This window comes from Bos javanicus, chromosome 3 (genome assembly GCF_032452875.1).
Source record: "Bos javanicus breed banteng chromosome 3, ARS-OSU_banteng_1.0, whole genome shotgun sequence".
Taxonomy (NCBI): domain Eukaryota; kingdom Metazoa; phylum Chordata; class Mammalia; order Artiodactyla; family Bovidae; genus Bos; species Bos javanicus.
In genome coordinates, this window is record NC_083870.1 from 19,469,094 (window position 1) to 19,487,262 (window position 18,169).

Sequence of the window (18,169 nt, forward strand, 5' to 3'; positions counted from 1 at the left end):
AGGATTGTCATGAGTGGCTCAGATGAGTGCTGATCAACAGAAAATATAATGAGCTACGTATGTAATTTTAATTTTTTTAGTAGTCATTTGAAATAAAAATATTTTAAGGTGAAATTATTTTTAATAATATATTTTATTTAATTCAAAATAGCCAAGATAATCTTAGCATATAATCAAAATTTTTTAATTAATGAAAAATTAAAAAAAAATTTTTTAATCTAGTGTGTATACCAGAGCAAATAGTCTCAATTTGAGCTCATCCCATTTCGTATGTTCACTAGCCATGTGGATACTGGTGGTTACCATAGAAGGCAGTGGAACTTTGGACTAACAGTTTGTGAGTGGAGTAGATATTGGTTTCAACCATCCTAACACCACATGTAGCAGAGTAGCATCTTGGTCTAAGTTAGGTCCCACGTTCTTCACTGTCAGTGATGGGAAGTCCAAATTACTCATCTGAATCTCCCAGTGAAAACATCTGCTTTTATACAGAAATCTGGTGGAGTGTGTTATTCCACTTACATATTGTACTATACATAACAAGATAAGTTCTTCCTAATGGGAAAAAAACAAAGTGGACAATGCAGAACCTCATCAGTCTTTCCCTTTTAGTTTACCACTGTTTTATCCTTGACTTTGAATTTTTTGAGTATCTTATGACTTCAGTTTATACTGATGAAAAACCCAGACATTGTTGATCCAAACAGGTAAATGCCTTTTCTATGCTTTAGTATATATCAATTTTACTCTTGGATTCTTTTATAACTCCCTTTTTTTTTTTTGCATCTGTGGCAGATCCTTCATGAAAGTAGCTTATTTTTTCGTGTTAATATCTTGAGATCCATTGTTTTCTTTTTAGTTTTGAAAAAATTTTTTCTTTTATTTTCTGAAGTGTTTTTAAATTAAATTATAGACATAATGACGTTTCACTTCTAAATACTTCATTATATATCTCTGAAAAATAAGGACATTTAAAATACATAGGCATTCCCATCCTCATCAGAAAAGATGGCCTTTTCCATCTTACCTCTCAACGTGGGGCCAAGAGGTGAGAGAGCTGACGTTTACTGAAGAGTTAACAACCGCCGCAGATCTTGTGACTCTACATGGACCACAGTCAGGAGTCTTAGGGAACACTTAGGATGGGTCCCTGAAGAATGTGGGTTCTGAAGGATGATAGGAAGAGACACGCTTGGTTATTCACATGAGCAAATGCATAACTACCCTACTCTGAAACAGTTAGACGGCTCTGCGTATGTAAAATCACTCTTGCACGAGCCATGGAGCAGACCCCATGGGAGACACCCAGGGAGAGTAGGACTTCTGCCACAAGCCGAGGCCAAGTGCGACAGAGTCCAGTGGTCTTCCTGGGGTTCCATGGCCTGAGCAACCAGGTCTGTGTTCAAGCTACGGGTTCTAATGGAAATCACATTTTGTGATAACTGCGAGTTTAAACAAGTATAAACTTGATCAGTCCAGCTGATACAGTTAACACTTTAGTAAACTTTATTTCCAACCTGAAAGAAATAAACAAAATAAAATACATAGCCATAGTATCTTTATCAAGACCTAACAGAATTAATCATAAGTCTTTAATATCATCTATCTTCATTTTCAAGTTTTCCTGAATTGTCTCCAGAACATCAATGGGTTATTGTGTTTAAACTTGTTTAAGGGCAATAGACTAAGAAGAGGTAAGGTTGAGGGATGGATGCATGCTTGTGTTCACGGGTCAGGAGGATCCTTTGTGAAGAAAGACTCGGGAAAGGGAGAACCCCTTGTTTGATAAAGTCATGGTATATATACATGGAGATTGGATGAACCTTAGAAAGGCAAAAAGGATCTGTCCGTCCAAATTTGGAAAGCAGGAAGCAGAATCTATAGTATTTCACCCCTATTTCTCAAAGCAAGAGACCGAGGTAGGTGTTAAGGAGATGAGAGTGACAGGGCTGGGAGGGACAGTGTTAGGATGGCCACTTTGGAAAATCAGTCAATTATCCCTCTTGAATCTTCTTCAAATCAACTCCTTCCCCCTTAGAACAGGTGTGAAAGGTTATTCGAGATCTCTTAAATCCACTGATGGCTTTGGTTCCTTTCTCGCTGATTTTCTTTGTATGAGATAATACATATAAATCTTAGGATGTTGCTTATGCATTAGAAATTGTTTAATAAATGTTACTATTGATATTATAAGACAGATACAACAATAGAGCTGATATAGGAAAAGCCTTTAAGGGTGAGTGAGGTTGCCCAGGGAAAACACAGAGACTAGGAAAAGGCTTGGACAGAAGGCTGGGAAATACCAATGCTTTAAAGTGTTCTAGATAAGAAAAAAGCAGCTAAGCGAATTGAATTGAGAAGTAAAGGGCAGGAAAACAGGAGAAAAGATTGTCATGCCACTAGTTACAGTTTCCCAAACATGTCATGTAGTTCCATGCCTTTGCTCAAATTCCTCTCTTGTCTTCTCTGTCTGGCAAATCACTGTTCTTTCAAGGTTCAGCTTATGTTATCAACTTTTCTCATTCTAGGCAGAATTTTTTATTTATCTTGTTCTCATACCTGATGTACTTCTGGGAAGTGGTTCTAAATGGGTTGCAGATACCTTTGAAAATCAACACAAAACTTCCCCCCAAAATAAACATTTCACTCTTTGCAGATAATTTCAGGGGATACCTGGGTTCCCTGAGATCTCTTCCTTGGACCCCAGATTTAAAACCCCTGGTTTTTGTTCCTTTGTTTTATTTCAGCGTCACTCATTTGGGAGTGGTGGGCAGGGGTTAGACAGTAAATAAGCGCTTAGAACTTGTAATTTACAATTTTTGTGTTTGCAAACCTTGAAAATAATTTTAGTAATGTTAAGAAAAATACAAATAACTGTCTTTATTTTGCCTGTATAATTCACAATATGTAGCAATTAAAATATTTGCCAAAAATTTAGAATTGCAGGCTTATATAGAAGTTTGATAAAATGGCTAATTTTAAAGTATAATTATCTCAGTTTGTTAGTAATAACTCATAAGGCAAGAAATTCTGTTCATGTTGTCAGTCTTTTAAGGACAAATCTGTATTTGTAGATGGTGGACTATTCATGTTTAAATGTCTTGTAGAGAGTTCAAAATCTGGAATGGAGCTTTGGTGAAGACGTCTGAGCTAGAGACAGAAGGATACTTTTTATCAGCGACACAACTGTTGACAACCATTTTAAAGAAAAAAAGAGACCCCATAAGTTACTGATACTATTGCAAATGAAGATACAGGAGTCAGAAAGTAAAGATTATGAATCAGCAGGATTTTGGTCATATTTTCAGGTGTATTTACCGATTATTTTTCTTCTTACAGCCAAGTGCAAGATCTGTGAGTGGGCATTTGAGAGTGAGCCCCTGTTTCTCCAGCATATGAAGGATACTCACAAGCCTGGAGAGATGCCTTATGTTTGCCAGGTATTGCCTTTTCCTTAGGGAGCTTTATTTAGTCTTTTGCTCTCAGGCTGAATATGAAGAATCCACTAATGAACATTTCCCAGTATCTATTGCACAAACTCAGTTTAAGGAACACTGAGGAAATACAAAAGAAATACTGAACCCAGGTTCTATTTTCAGGGTTCATCATGCAGGAGAAAAACAGAAAGGATATATGCATGTACCCAGCCGAGGAACCCAGTCTTGGAACACAATGCCTGTAGTAAGGGAGTGTCTGGGACTTCCCCGTTGGCCCAGTGGCTAGGATTCTGCACTCCCAGTGGAGGGGGCGTGGGTTTGATTCCTGGTCAGGGAACTAGATCCCACATGCAGTTCTAGACCCAGTGCAGCCAAGTAAATAAATATTTTTTAAAAAGTGAGGGAGTGTCTGTCTCCTGAATGTTCCCTGTGGAGATAAGAAAAAAAACTGCTCCTCTTAGCCAGAATTTGGACTTTTCAGACTTTGCTGTCCTTCCCATTTTTACTATATTTCACGGCTGAATTCATGATCACAAACATAACCCTGCATTACAAAATCAGAAAAATAACTTGATTTCTGTACATTTAGGAAAATTTTTTTGTGTGTTAACATTTTTGTTGCTACCCCTTTCCTAAGGCCTCAGTTGTTCACTTCACTTCAGCTTATTTTCCTTACGTGATGCAGGTGTGTCAGTACCGCTCCTCACTCTACTCTGAGGTAGACGTCCACTTCCGGATGATCCATGAGGATACTCGGCACCTGCTCTGCCCTTATTGCTTGAAGGTCTTCAAAAATGGCAGTGCGTTCCAACAGCATTACATGAGGCACCAGGTACCAGACACCAAGCGATTGCTCTGTTTAATTATGGATGCTGGGGCCAGGTCTGAGCGAGGCAAATAATTTTGGTTGAGAAGATTATATGTGTGAGTTTGAAAAATGTATTGAATTCCAGTAATATGTACCAGGCACTGGGCTAGATGCTAGAGATTTAGTGGTTAAACAGGAGAGTTAAACAGTACAATAAAGCAGGAACAGTGTTGTGTTAGGGGAAATACAGAATATAAAAAAGAACATAACCTACTCTGGGAACCTAGTAAGTCTTACAGGAAAACGGTTGTTCAAGACCCGAAGGATAAGTAAGGATGAGCCAGGTGAAGTGGACTAGAAGGACAGCATGCCCAGGGGCACAGCGAGGCTCAAGGAATTGAAAGTTCAGTGTGGTTGGAGTGTGTAGGGTATGGGGGAGGTTGGAGGTTAGAGAATCTTAGAGCTGTAAAAAGGAGTCTCCAGAACTTCCCTGGTGCTTCAGTGTTTAAGACTGCACTCTCAAATGCAGGGGGCCCAGGTTCAATTCTCAGTCAGGGAACTAAGATCCCCCATGCCTCACAGCACAACCAGTAAATAAACAAACCTGTGGCTTTAACTGACCAAAAACTAAAATAGTTTAAAAAATAAAAAGGAGCTTCAACTTTTACTATAAAAAGTTGTTGGGAGAAGCCTGAGGAAAACTGCCAAGAGGAACTTTGAGACATGACTAGTAAAATATCAGGTGGTATCCTGGATGGGAACCTAGAACCAAAAAAAAAAGTGTATGTGAAAACTAAGCAAATCAACATAAAACACAGACTTCTGTTCATTAAAAAAGAAGTTGATGTTGGGAAGCCATTGAAGAGATTTTCAAATCCTGGACTGATGTGTTCACATTTGCTTTTACTTATGATTATACTGGCTGCTCCAAGAGTTAGGGAGGCAAGCCAAAGGCTTTTTCAGTAGTTTACCTGAGAGATGATAGTGGCTATTGGCTTTTGAAATGAAGATGAAGAGGATTAGAGTTGCAAGATACTGAGAAGATAAATGCTATCTGTAATTTAGAGATGGATTAGGTGAAGGTAGTGAGGGAGTAGTTAAGAATAGTGCCCAGGATTCTGTCTTGGGTAATTGGATGAATGCGGAGACTATATTGAGATAGGAACACTGGAGAAAGTAACTTTTGAGGGGAGGATTCTAAGTTCGGATGGATATTCTGAGTTGGCAGTATCTGTGGACGTCAAGTGTAATTGAATACTAAATAGTTGGATATATAGGTCTGAGGCCTGAATTGTGAAAGATACTTAGAAATCATCATTATATAAATCCAGTAGATTTAAATTTGTAAGTGCTAAGCTTCACCCCCACCCCCAAACCCCCAAATTGAGAATAAGGTGAAGGACCATTGAGTTCTCTCTCCACAAAGCCAGGGCCATAGTCCTGGAATGAAAATCCGAAGAGTCACGATGTCGAGGAAGAGGCTGGGACAAAAGCATTTTGAAGGAAAGTGTGTGGTCAAGTGTTACAAGAAGGTATCAGCAAGATAGAAACGTGAGAGTCCAGCCTTTAATTTAGCCATTTTGTTGGTCAGCAGAGTAGAAGCCAGATTTTAGTGGGACAGATGAATGAGAGGTAAGGAAATGGAGAGAACTTACTTAAAGAAATTTATGAAGGGCAGGACCAGGGGTGGCAGACGCAGGGAAGGAGGGATCAAGGGAGAAGTTGTTGTTGCTGCTGTGTTTTGGTTTGAAGATGGAATATATAAGCCTTTGTTTTAAAATGTTGCAGGAAAGGAGCCACTAGAGGAGGAGAGTGAAGGTACATAGAGAGGGAACAAATTAGAGAACAAGATGGGTGCACCGGTGGGTGACATCCACGTGTGTGCACACGTGCCCTGGCTTCTCGCTTGTAAGCACCTTCTTAGGTTCACACATGGTGCCTGCTGTAATCCACCGCTGGTGTATTTCCATACAGTAGCATAGGAACTGTCACCTGTAGCTGAGGTTATAGAGCCTTTGCTATCCTCGGAAGGAATCATAGACAGGTCTCCTGTTTCAATACTGGGCAGACTGAATCCTCAAAATGGCCTTTCAGGGAGGCATATCTGTATGTGTTGATATGTTAAAAGGGAAAAAACAGCAACTGTGTAGGAAAGTACTATTGTTTTTTGTTAAAAAAGAGAAAGGAAAACGGGTGGTGAATGGAGACATTTGAGTTTGCTGTATGGTTATCTGCACAGACTATCTGTGAAAGAACACCCAGGAAGCTGGTAGCAAGTTGTTTCTGTGGAAGGGGACTGAGGAGTGCAGTTGAAGGTAAACTTACACATGAAGGAGTACAAAAGTATGATTTTTTTTCACCATATACATTTTATTATATTTTAAAAAAATAATATCCAGAAGTAGTAGCAATGTCCATCCACACTGTAAAAATAAAGTAATAAGACAATCTCAAGCTTATAGTTTATCAAGGATGAAATGAACATTTACAGTAATTCAAATAAAAACAATAACTAAACTAAAAAAAAAAGTAGTAGGGCAAGTAAAGCTGAAGCCGCTCAGCCAAACTGTCAAAGCAAGTCAGGCGTGATGCTCTGAGGACCTAGTTAACCTGGCTTTCCGTGCACCTTTCTCTGGGAGCATGGGACGTGATGATTCTCACCACCTAATAATAAGGCTTGTAACTGTATTGCAAAATATATAAAGTTAAAGATTGAAAAATTAGGTTTGGTGTTATATTGTCTGTTTCATTTTAACTCTGTTAAATTATCAACAGAAAGATGGAAAGAATGCTATGATTGGCGATGATCTACCTTCTCCTCAGGAAGAAAATTCATTGGGAACCTTTAAAGGATTCTGTCTCTTTTTTTCCCCTTCAGAAGAGGAATGTTTATCACTGCAACAAATGCCGGCTGCAGTTTCTCTTTGCCAAGGACAAAATTGAACACAAGCTGCAGCACCATAAAACCTTCCGTAAACCCAAGCAGCTGGAAGGTTTGAAACCAGGCACCAAGGTAAAGGGTTTGTTGACATTGCCTTCGTGGATCCAAGAAGGGGAGGAATAGAGCTTTTCAGTGTTCTGCGGTTCTTTCATAGGTAGCGTCTAATTATTCCTTCCCTTGACTCCCAGGTGACAATCCGGGCTTCCCGAGGGCAGCCACGAACTGCTCCTGTACCCTCCAGTGATGGACCTCCTGGCAGCTTGCAGGAAGCAGCACCACTGGCCTCCTCAGCAGACCCTCTGCCCGTCTTCCTTTACCCCCCTGTGCAGCGCAACGTCCAGAAGAGAGCTGTTAGGAAAATGTCAGTGCCTTCTGTTGGAGGCTGGGGGCCGGGCGGGCACAGCTATTCCTGAGAGCCAGTGTCATCTGGTAGCCTTTTAAGCAGAGTCTGTTGCCTGAATCTGTACAGTTTGGGGACCCCTGAGGCAGTAATATGATTTTCTTTGTTTCTCGACAGGAGTGTCATGGGCCGGCAGACGTGTCTGGAGTGCAGCTTTGAGATCCCAGACTTCCCCAATCATTTCCCTACTTACGTTCATTGCTCTCTGTGTCGCTATAGTACCTGCTGTTCTCGAGCTTACGCCAACCATATGATCAAGTGAGTCAGGATTAAACCAATGTTCTTCTCTGGGATTTCAGATTCTTCAGAACTCATTTCATTCCCTTCCCTGCTTCTGGTGATTCCCCCTTCAACTTTTAGAGCTGTTTGTGCACCTTTGCTAGCAGAGTCAGAGGCCAGACCTGGCTTTATTTGGCTTTCATTGGTCTGTAATCGTTTTGTACAACCTTGCTACTCAGAATGTGGTCCAAGGGCCAGGGTGCTTCTTAGAAATATGGCCTCTGACCCTGGTCACCACCCCTCTACCCTCAACCACAATATGCCTTTTAATAGATTTCCCCCCACCTCCAGGATCTATTTGCATATTAATAGGAAATATTAATGTGATAGGCTTGGGTTGAGGTTAGGATTGATTAAAGAGGCATTTCTTTTGTTCAGGCCTTGTCAATGGCTGGTGATCTCTAGTTTAGTGAGCTGAACCATGTAACTCATACAACTTTCTCTTTGTCTTTCTCAGCAATCATGTTCCACGGAAGAGCCCCAAGTATTTGGCTTTGTTTAAAAATTCTGTGAGGTAATGACAAACTTACTGATGGACTGTTAATTGTTCAAGCTTTTACATTAAATCCCTTATATTTGGGGTATAGACATACGCATTAACTTGAGAGGAGAAAAGAGGGACCTCTTTTTCTTTATTAAAGCCTTGAAGCTTAACTCTCAGTAGTCATTGCTGCATTTGTCTGACATACTCTTGACTCTCTTTCTCAGTGGAAGCAAGCTGGCCTGCACTTCATGTACCTTTGTTACCTCTGTGGGAGATGCCATGGCTAAGCATTTGGTATTCAACCCTTCTCATAGATCCAGTAGCATCCTGCCACGGGGTGAGTAAGAGCGATGGGGTTGGAGGTGGGACTAAGGATGCAGGTCATGGTGAGCCAGGTGCATCTGCTCCTGGCCTAACCCATCCGCTGCTGAGACACACCTCACCAAGTTGGAAGCGTTCTAACCTGAGATTTATAGAAGGCTGGGAAAGCAGTAGATTTGCTTTTTTGGTTAAAATCTCAAGAACTGTCTCAGGAGGGTTTGTTTCTTCACCAAGCTAACATTTTTTTATTGTGTTATTTCCCATAGGACTCACTTGGATATCTCACTCAAGGTAACAGAAACTCGTTTGATGGTTTAATTTTTATTTTATAGTATGTTTGTTCTTTATTACTACTACAAATATTATTATTTTGTTTTCCTAATTTAACTGAGCTTTTTCTTCCGTTTTGCTAACCCTTTAGGCATGGCCAGACTCGTGACCGAGCGCACGACCGGAACTTGAAAAACTTGTACCCTCCTCCTTCCTTCTCCTCTAATAAAGCTGCCACTGTGAAGTCTGCTGGAGTCACCCCAGCTGAGCCTGAAGAGCTGCCAGCTCCCGTGGCCCAGGCACTCCCGTCACCGGCCTCAACTGCAACCCCACCACCCACCCCCACGCATCTCCAGACTTTAGCCCTTCCACCCTTGGCTGCAGAGGAGGCCGAATGTCTGAATGTTGATGACCAGGATGAAGGGAGCCCAGTCACCCAGGAGCCTGAGCCAGCATCAGGGGGTGGTAGTAGCAGTGGGATTGGCAAGAAAGAGCAGCTTTCTGTGAAGAAGCTTCGAGTGGTCCTGTTTGCCCTATGCTGCAACACAGAACAGGCAGCTGAACACTTCCGAAACCCCCAGCGACGCATCCGGCGTTGGCTTCGGCGCTTCCAGGCCTCTCAGGGGGAGAGTCTAGAGGGCAAGTATCTGAGCTTAGAGGCAGAAGAGAAACTGGCTGAGTGGGTGCTGACCCAGCGAGAGCAACAGCTACCTGTAAATGAGGAGACCTTGTTCCAGAAAGCCACCAAAATAGGACGTTCCTTGGAGGGGGGATTTAAGATCTCATACGAGTGGGCTGTGCGTTTCATGCTACGGCACCACCTGACTCCCCACGCACGGCGCGCTGTGGCCCACACTCTACCTAAGGATGTGGCAGAGAATGCAGGACTCTTCATTGAATTTGTACAACGGCAAATTCACAACCAGGACTTGTCCTTGTCTATGATTGTGGCTATTGATGAGGTCTCCTTGTTCCTTGATACGGAGGTACTGAGCAGTGAAGACCGAAAGGAGAATGCTCTGCAGACAGTGGGCACAGGGGAGCCTTGGTGTGACGTGGTGCTGGCCATTCTGGCAGATGGCACTGTCCTCCCTACCCTGGTTTTCTACCGAGGACAGGTGGATCAGCCTGCTAACGTGCCAGACTCTATCTTGCTAGAGGCGAAGGAGAGTGGCTACAGTGACGATGAGATCATGGAGCTGTGGTCAACCCGAGTGTGGCAAAAACATACGGCTTGCCAGCGCAGCAAAGGCATGCTGGTGATGGACTGTCACCGCACTCACTTATCAGAAGAGGTGCTGGCCATGCTTAGTGCCTCTAGCACTTTGCCTGCGGTCATCCCCGCAGGCTGCAGCTCCAAAATCCAGCCATTAGATGTATGCATCAAGCGGACTGTCAAGAACTTCCTGCACAAAAAGTGGAAGGAGCAGGCTCGGGAAATGGCAGATACTGCGTGTGATTCTGATGTCCTGCTTCAGCTAGTTCTGGTCTGGCTGGCTGAGGTGCTTGGTGTTATCGGGGACTGTCCAGAGCTAGTTCAGCGGTCCTTCCTGGTGGCTAGCGTTCTGCCTGGCCCTGATGGCAACATGAACTCACCCACACGAAACGCTGACATGCAGGAGGAGCTAATTGCCTCCCTAGAGGAGCAGCTAAAGCTGAGTGGGGAACAGTCCGAGGAACCCTCAGCTTCCACTCCTCGACCCAGGTCATCTCCTGAAGAGACAATTGAGCCTGAAAGCCTTCACCAGCTCTTTGAGGGTGAAAGCGAGACCGAGTCTTTCTATGGCTTTGAAGAAGCTGACCTAGATCTGATGGAGATTTGAGTGTTGGGGTCACAAAGGGGTGTGGAGTAGGGGTGGGGAAGCGTGAGGGGGGTAGAGGCTAAAGGGGCATACCAAGTGGGGGTATTGGGTTTATATTTTTTAATTTTATGCCACCACTCCCCCCTGATGGTGACTTATATACATCCCTGTGGATTTGTGGATTATTAGGAAAACCTATAGCGATCATGTCTGAGCCGATAAACTGGCCTGTTGGTCATTCACTTCTGCTAAAAACAGGTTTTTGTGACTTTTTTTTAAATTTAAATCACTGTGTTTGGTATTTTTCTGACAAAAATCAAGAAAAAGAAAAAAAAATCCTTTGTGGGCGAATGTTAAATTTTTTGTTTCCCCTTTTACCTCAACTGTATCATAGTACATCTGGATTTTGTTTGTTTTACTGTGTGGCCAATGTCTTTGGGCATGATGCTATCCAACCATTGTCAATGTGAGAACATTTCTGAAGATGGGAAAGACAAACGTTGTAGCTCACAAACTGGTTTATTATATATATATATGGATAAAGTTTTTTCATTGTGGTCTTAACACTTTTATATAAAAATGAAAATGGAAAAAGAATCCCACTGAACTCTCTCTTCCTTCTCCTTTCTTTCCTTCCCTCTCCAGAGATGTTGGTTTCCACAGCAACTCTAGATATAAAATTGTGGCTTTAAAAATGCATGAAACCACCTTTAATCATCCAAGATGATGAGGTTTTTTTTCCTCACCACCCTCCCTCCAACAAAAACACAATAAACCAATATTCTTTGCACTCGTGATCCTTGGCCCCCTTCCCCATTCTTATACCATCCCTCTGGACAAAGGATCATACATGGGTCATTAGCAAGCAGGAGGTACTGAGGTGATCACACAGAATTAGGGTGGAAGCCATTCCCAGTGTATGGGTCTTCATCCTGCAATCCACGGGGCAGTCCCTGCTTTGTCGAACTTCCTATTAAGTGGACAGCATACTTGTTCAAGGGATCACATGTCCTCCAGCCAGCAGCTAACTGTGCAAGAAGTTGTATTGAACTTTAAAAAGACCACTTGTTGAAATCCTGCTTACCCTGTGGCTTTCCCCTATTTCTCTTAATGCTTAGAGAAGAATCTGACCTGAAGAAGAAACATAGGGGTGTGCACAAAGAAAAAGACATGAATCTTTATTTTTCACTGCCAGCTTCAAGGAAAGAAAATTTTTTCTACAATTTGCATGAGGGATTTTTTTTTAATCATATGTACTCATGGCTATAGACTGAAATGTACTGTAACAGAGAAAAGGAGCAGAAGAAATCCAGGTCTACCTTTCCCACAACTATCCTGTCTTTCTATCCATCCTGAGGCTTTCTGCAACGTTTCCCTTCTGTGAGCCAAGGAGGCAACCCGCGTAGGCTTGTAAATGGTTCAACTTTAAAATGTACATAGGTGGAACATTTAATAAATTGAGGGGAAATGGATTTATAAGCAATGTGGTTTTTTCCCTAGGTGACCCTATTTGAACAGGCTTTCACGGACTGGGAGGTGCTCAAAATGTGATGGGCCTGGTAGTACACCACCTGTTTCTCCTCATCTGTTTTTCTTTTTGTGTTTTTTAACTCCCAGCACACTATAATATAGTGAACTGGAGTGATCCCTTCCGTAAACAGCTTGGCCAGCTTTGTGAACCCATGGCATATGAAAACTGAATGGAGGAACCACCTGGGCTTCTCTTCCCCAGCTTTTTGCCTGATGCCATTTTGACAGAATATGGACTTTTGAGTCAAAACTTTGCCTTTCAGAAAGTTCAAGAACTATGGTCAACTCTTATGTACAATGACTAATCTTTCTCTTTGGTAGTCTCCGCAGCAACCCCAGACTTAGCAGAGCTGGGTTCCTGGCCTCTGCACACTGTATGACTTTCCTGATGGGTAATTTTTCTAAGGCCATAATACCAACAGTGGATCGACTGGGTTTTGGCCAGGAAGTTATTACTTTTGTGGATTCTGCCTGCATGGCTTAGTAGTAGAAGGAAGTTTTTTTTGTTTTGTTTTTTATAATTCAGTTTAATCAATAAACAAGTATTTATTGACTACTTTGTGTTGAGACTGTGTGAAATTCAGATTGAAAGCTGATGGTTTTCTTTTGCTTAAATTTTGCTAACTGGAATCATGATGACACAAGTGAAAGGGTTTTGATTTCTCCCTCAGCACTCACCTCACTGAATTTCAGGCATACCTTGGAGATACTGCAGGTTGGGATGCAGATCACCGCAATAAAGCAACTATCACAACAAAGCGAGTCACACATTTTTTGTGTTATGATTATACTACAGTATATTAAATATGCAATAGCACTATGTCTAAAAAAATTAGATACCTTAAAAAATACTGCCAAATAGTGCTTATCACCAGGTGAGCCTTCAGCAGGTTGTATCTTTCTTGGAGTAGTAACATTAAAGACCACTGATCGTATGACCCAGAGGGATGGTATGGGGAGGGAGGAGGGTTCAGGATGGGGAACACATGTATACCTGTGGCGGATTCATTTTGATATTTGGCAAAACTAATACAATTTTGTAAAGTTTAAAAAAAAAAAAAAAAGACCACTGATCACGGTAACAAATAATGAGAGTTTGAGATACTCCAAGAATCACCAAATGTAATACAAAGTAAGCAAATACTGTTGGAAAAATGACACCAAAACTTCCTCAATGCAGAGTAGCCAGAGACCTTCAATTTGTAAAACACACTGCAGTATCTGCAAAGCATAAAAAACAAGGTATGCCTGGAATAGTTTTGGGGTTTCCTGCCTATACTAGTTTCTCAAAAAGAGGTTTAGAAAAGAAACACCAGCAGTATTACCCCGGGTGTTTTTTAAAATTCGAGTTTAACACCATCCTGGCAAAAGAACTGGCTAATAACTCCCAACTGATTTAAATCAGTTGACTCACACTACAGGACTTCTAGTCAACACACAATATTCTAAGGGGTTGTCTTACAGTGCTAGAAATCAGTAGTAGATTTGGAAATAAACATTTAGGTTATATGTCAAAATTAGGTTTCCCCATGAAGGGTGAGGATGTTGGATGGGTGCAGGATTAAGGCTATTACTTCTGGTTTGGGAGTAACCTACAGGTCGACTAGATGTTACATTTCCATCTTTGAAATGACATTTTAACAAATTTTAACATATGCAGTCGACATTAACCAGAAAATCTGTATTTTAGAGTCCAGTGCATGGGTGAGAATGTTGAAGAAAAATGTTAAAACACAAAAACTAATTGTATTATCACACAAAGATCAAGTCTGACTTTTACAGAAAGCAGCCTTCAGTACAGACCCAAGTGAAGACAGAAGTGGATCTAATGTACTATGCAGAGAAGTCTATATGTGCTACAAGAACCAGAGTTCTCTGACCAGGCAGGGAGATGGCATATAGCAGTACTTAGCAGTTTCATTCTTGGTGTGACTTAGTCAAATGATAAAACCACTCAGCCAGCATTTCAAAGGATTTATTTATTTTACAAAAGAATAGTACCTTTGAACCAACCAAGTTCAAAGTTAGAAGAAGGGTACAACTTCAGTTCTGGATACTGCATCTGTATTTCATTCAAAGCCACTAAAAAAAGAGATGATAAAATCATGAAGCCATAGAGTGAGAAGTCAGTTCCCCAAAATAGCTCTATCTTCAACCCAAACCCTTGCCACCCAGAGAATTTTTGGTTAAGACCTCCAGAAAAACCAACCTTACTACAACCAGGGATCTCCCAACTATTATTCCACTGTAATTTTAATTTCAGTCACCTGATCATGTGGGCAATATCCCAGTTGGTCTCCGCAGACAGGGGTCCCTCTATTTCAACACCTTTTTCAGTTACAGTGGCGATTTGAAACTGAAAAAAAAAGCAGAGCTCTCAATGAAAATACCAACCCTGTCATCAAAGGAGTCTGGGGCCTGGTCAAAGGTCAAGTGGAGGGTTTTTCTGAAATGTGTAAAATAGACAAATGGCCTTCAAAGTATAGGTTCTTCAAAGTATAGAGACTCAGGAATTGCACAGCCTGCCAATTAGATCCCCATTTACTATTCACACTTCTCACCCGGTTATAAGAACGGGCATCTCGATAGTACAGCACTCGCATGCAGCGTTCCACTAGTTCTCGAGCCTCCGTCTGGCTCAGCACTGGCTGCTTCTCCAGAACTTCTCGCAGCAGAGGCTAGGGAGATTGGAGGAAAAAACAGGAGATACCATGGGCTGAATACCAGATGATCTGTTGCAAATCCATGATGTAAAAAGAATCATAAATGAGTGAAAAGCTGACATTCCACCTACTGCCTCAGCAGAATGAATGCTGCTTGCTTGTGCTAAGACCCACTTGAAGGGGAAATTCATGGGTGTCCTCACTTTGCGTACATATACTGACTCACTCCAAGACATACCCCACCTTGTCATTACAGCCTCTGGACCAAAAATAAACCCAGCAGTAGGGGACACAGTCTGTTTCTCATGTCAGAATTTAAAGGGTAAAACAAGCAGACAGCCACTAATCTTACCTTCTGTCTTCTACCCCTCAACTGACTACTTACCTGAGCCAAGTATGCACCATAACCAGTGGCCAACGAAGGGGCTTCATAGGCCACACCAAGCATGTCCACATAACCCAGGAAGCTAAAAAGACACAATAGGTCATCTTAGGTTTCTGTATCTTAGCTGAAGAATGGATGAAGGACTATAGGGTCTGAAGCAGAAGTGGGATTCATTCACTCAGGGAGAAGAGACAGACACTAAACAGGCACTAGAGGTTGGGTGGTCAAGGAAATAAAGTTATTTGTATTAAAATCAACCTCTCTCCATCAGCATAACCTCCAATGACCATGGTGTTCCACAGGGGGTTCATCTTGGAGCGCCGACTGTACATGGCCCTGGTCAGCCATGAATGAATAGCTTTAGGACTATAGCTGTGTCCGTCCCCCAACAGCTCCTCATCAATCCTTACAAGAATCGGTTGTGAGAAAAGGGAGAGAACAGAAGTCAGGATTTTCATCCACCCCCAAAAGACGTTACCACAATCTTCCCCATTTAAACCCACTGAAATAAACTATTTGCAAAAATTGTCACATCTTCCACCCCCAGTACGTCTCCCTGTTCTCTACCCGCAGAAATTTTTGAAGGGATTAAAAAACAGTGGGTTCCCCTCCCAACTTGGCAACTACTTCTATTCTCTAGATGACTTACACCATTTGCCCGAGAACTTGCTTCAAATACTGGAAATCAGCATAGTCTCCGGAAGCACCCAGCATGGTGCTGTTGTTGACTCGCATTATGCGAGAGATGTTGCGGAAACGAGCCAAGGAGCCGTAGGAGCCCAGCATGTCTGCTGCGATCACCACTCCGCCCTCAAACTTGAGCCCCAGGACAGAGGTCCCGGTCACCATGGGGTTCCTAGAGAGAGAGGGAGGTCTGGCGAGGGGCGGCGCGGCGAAAAGCACGAGCCCGCTTCCCGAGCTGTGGGTTCCGTTTCTGACTTTCCACGGCTCCTTTCATTCTCCGAGACCCTCCTCCCGAGCTCTCCCACTGTCGCGCGCCCCGGGGTCCTCGCCTCGACTTCCCCGGCTCCCAGAACCGGCCGGCAGCCCCAGGCCCCACTGTCCCTCCCCCTGCGCAGGTTAAGGCCCCGAGAGCTTACTGGGTGCGCGTAATCGGACTCCCGTACAGCGCGGACACCGGGTCCACAGAGGAACCGGGAGTGGGCGGAATGCGGTAAAACTGCCCGGGGGCCGGACCCCCGGCCCAAAGTCCGGACCGCGACTCCAGTAGTGCTTCCATCTTAGTCACGGTAGCACCAGAAGTGAAAGCTTTTGCACCAACGGAAACGGAAGTGATCCTTCAGTGCCTCACCTTTCTTCTTCCTACAAGCCACTTCCAGCAGCCATGTTGATAAGGTCGGGGCCGACCGTACCCGTGTCCCGGGCAGCGACCGAGACCCTGAAAACTGGAAGTGCCTGACCTCGTGTCACAACGCGGTAGAGTCTGGCCTAGAACTGTGTTCAGACACACGAATTCAAGGAAGGGGTGGGTGGTGTGGGAGATGGGTATGGGGCGCGGGTGGGGCACTTCAAGACGCTGACGCTGCGCGAGGAAGCAGCTCTTTTTTTAGATTGGAAAAGAAAACCCCATACGAAACAAACAGTGAACTCAGAGTCTGTTAAATTTGTATTTCTCAAAGCAGCTTCATGTGGCACATTCGACCCATTTTACAGATAAGAAACCGAGACTTGTGTAGTGATTAACCCGTTCACAGGGCAAGGAATGGTAGGTCTGAGTTTTCAAACTCAGAATTTAAAAAAGGAATCAAACAGTTGCGAGTACCTTGGGATATGTGCTATCTCAGGTGGATCACTCACTCTGTAGGACCTTGGACAAATCTCTGAAAGTTTTCTGTCAGATGCTCTTGCTGCTGCTACGTCGCTTTAGTCGTGTCCGACTCTGTGCGACCCCATAGACGGCAGCCCACCAGGCTTCCCGTCCCTGGGATTCTCCAGGCAAGAACACTGGAGTGGGTTGCCATTTCCTTCTCCAATGCATGAAAGTGAAAAGTGAAAGTGAAGTCGCTCAGTCGTGTCCGACTCTAGCGACCCCATGGACTGCAGCCTACCAGGCTCCTCCGTCCATGCGATTTTCTAGGCAAAAGTACTGGAGTGGGGTGCCATTGCCTTCTCCGGTCAGATGCTCTTGCCTTCCTCTTAAACAGCAGAAAAACTCCATCGACTGTGGGAGTGTAACTAAATTCCAAGCGTTCCCATCTCATTGTGATTTTGTAGCAGTGCCTGAAAGCAGTGTCTAGAATCAAACAATAATCCTCAAACTACTCGTTTGCCACTCCTCCCTTCACAACTAGATTCAAAATTTTTTACTCGGCAGGAAACCAAATCAAATCAGTTTTGTTTTTTAAATTCCCTGAGTTAATTTGAACCAAATAATGCATGAAATTTTAGCTTAATTGAAATGAAGTTATTTCATTAGGTCTTGAAACCCTGGAAAGGGAAGGGCCAAGATCTTGCATTGCTGCTGCTAAGTCGCTTCAGTCAGTCGTGTCCAACTCTACGACCCCAGAGACGGCAGCCCACCAGGCTCCCCTGTCCCTAGGATTCTCCAGGCAAGAATACTGGAGTGGGTTGCCATTTCCTTCTCCAATGCATGAAAGTGAAAAGTGAAAGTGAAGTTGCTCAGTCGTGTCCAACTCTTAGCGACCCCATGGACTGCAGCCCACCAGGCTCCTCCATCCATGGGATTTTCCAGGCAACAGTACTGGAGTGGGGTGCCATTGCCTTCTCTGAAGATCTTGCATTAGAGGCACCCAAATGATGCTCTTTGTGTCAATTTTTGGACTTGAAAACCAGGTAGTCTATTTTTTTCTTCTAATTAATAGCCATCT

General features: G+C 43.1%; 2 protein-coding genes across 8 annotated transcripts in view; one reads left to right on the plus strand and one right to left on the minus strand.

The window, feature by feature from the left end:
- Nucleotides 1-12,828, plus strand: part of POGZ (pogo transposable element derived with ZNF domain) — a 47,056-nt gene extending 34,228 nt beyond the window's left edge. For all 7 annotated transcript variants that reach the window (XM_061406783.1, XM_061406810.1, XM_061406802.1 and 4 more), the window contains 9 exons: nt 3,340-3,440; nt 4,123-4,269; nt 7,124-7,258; nt 7,375-7,547; nt 7,704-7,844; nt 8,323-8,379; nt 8,574-8,686; nt 8,937-8,961; nt 9,092-12,828. In XM_061406783.1, the coding sequence (XP_061262767.1) occupies nt 3,340-3,440; nt 4,123-4,269; nt 7,124-7,258; nt 7,375-7,547; nt 7,704-7,844; nt 8,323-8,379; nt 8,574-8,686; nt 8,937-8,961; nt 9,092-10,763 (2,564 nt within the window). In that variant the 3' untranslated portion in view covers nt 10,764-12,828. The remainder of the gene's footprint in view (nt 1-3,339; nt 3,441-4,122; nt 4,270-7,123; nt 7,259-7,374; nt 7,548-7,703; nt 7,845-8,322; nt 8,380-8,573; nt 8,687-8,936; nt 8,962-9,091) is intronic.
- A 1,403-nt stretch (nt 12,829-14,231) lies between these two features.
- On the minus strand, nt 14,232-16,609 carry PSMB4 (proteasome 20S subunit beta 4). The gene is made up of 7 exons (XM_061406855.1): nt 16,421-16,609; nt 15,970-16,176; nt 15,579-15,725; nt 15,321-15,402; nt 14,834-14,950; nt 14,540-14,628; nt 14,232-14,354 (listed from the first exon to the last, which is right to left on the minus strand). Exons 1-7 carry the CDS (start codon nt 16,558-16,560, stop codon nt 14,342-14,344), a joined length of 795 nt encoding a protein of 264 aa, XP_061262839.1. The 5' UTR covers nt 16,561-16,609; the 3' UTR covers nt 14,232-14,341.
- Nucleotides 16,610-18,169: the final 1,560 nt, after the last annotated feature.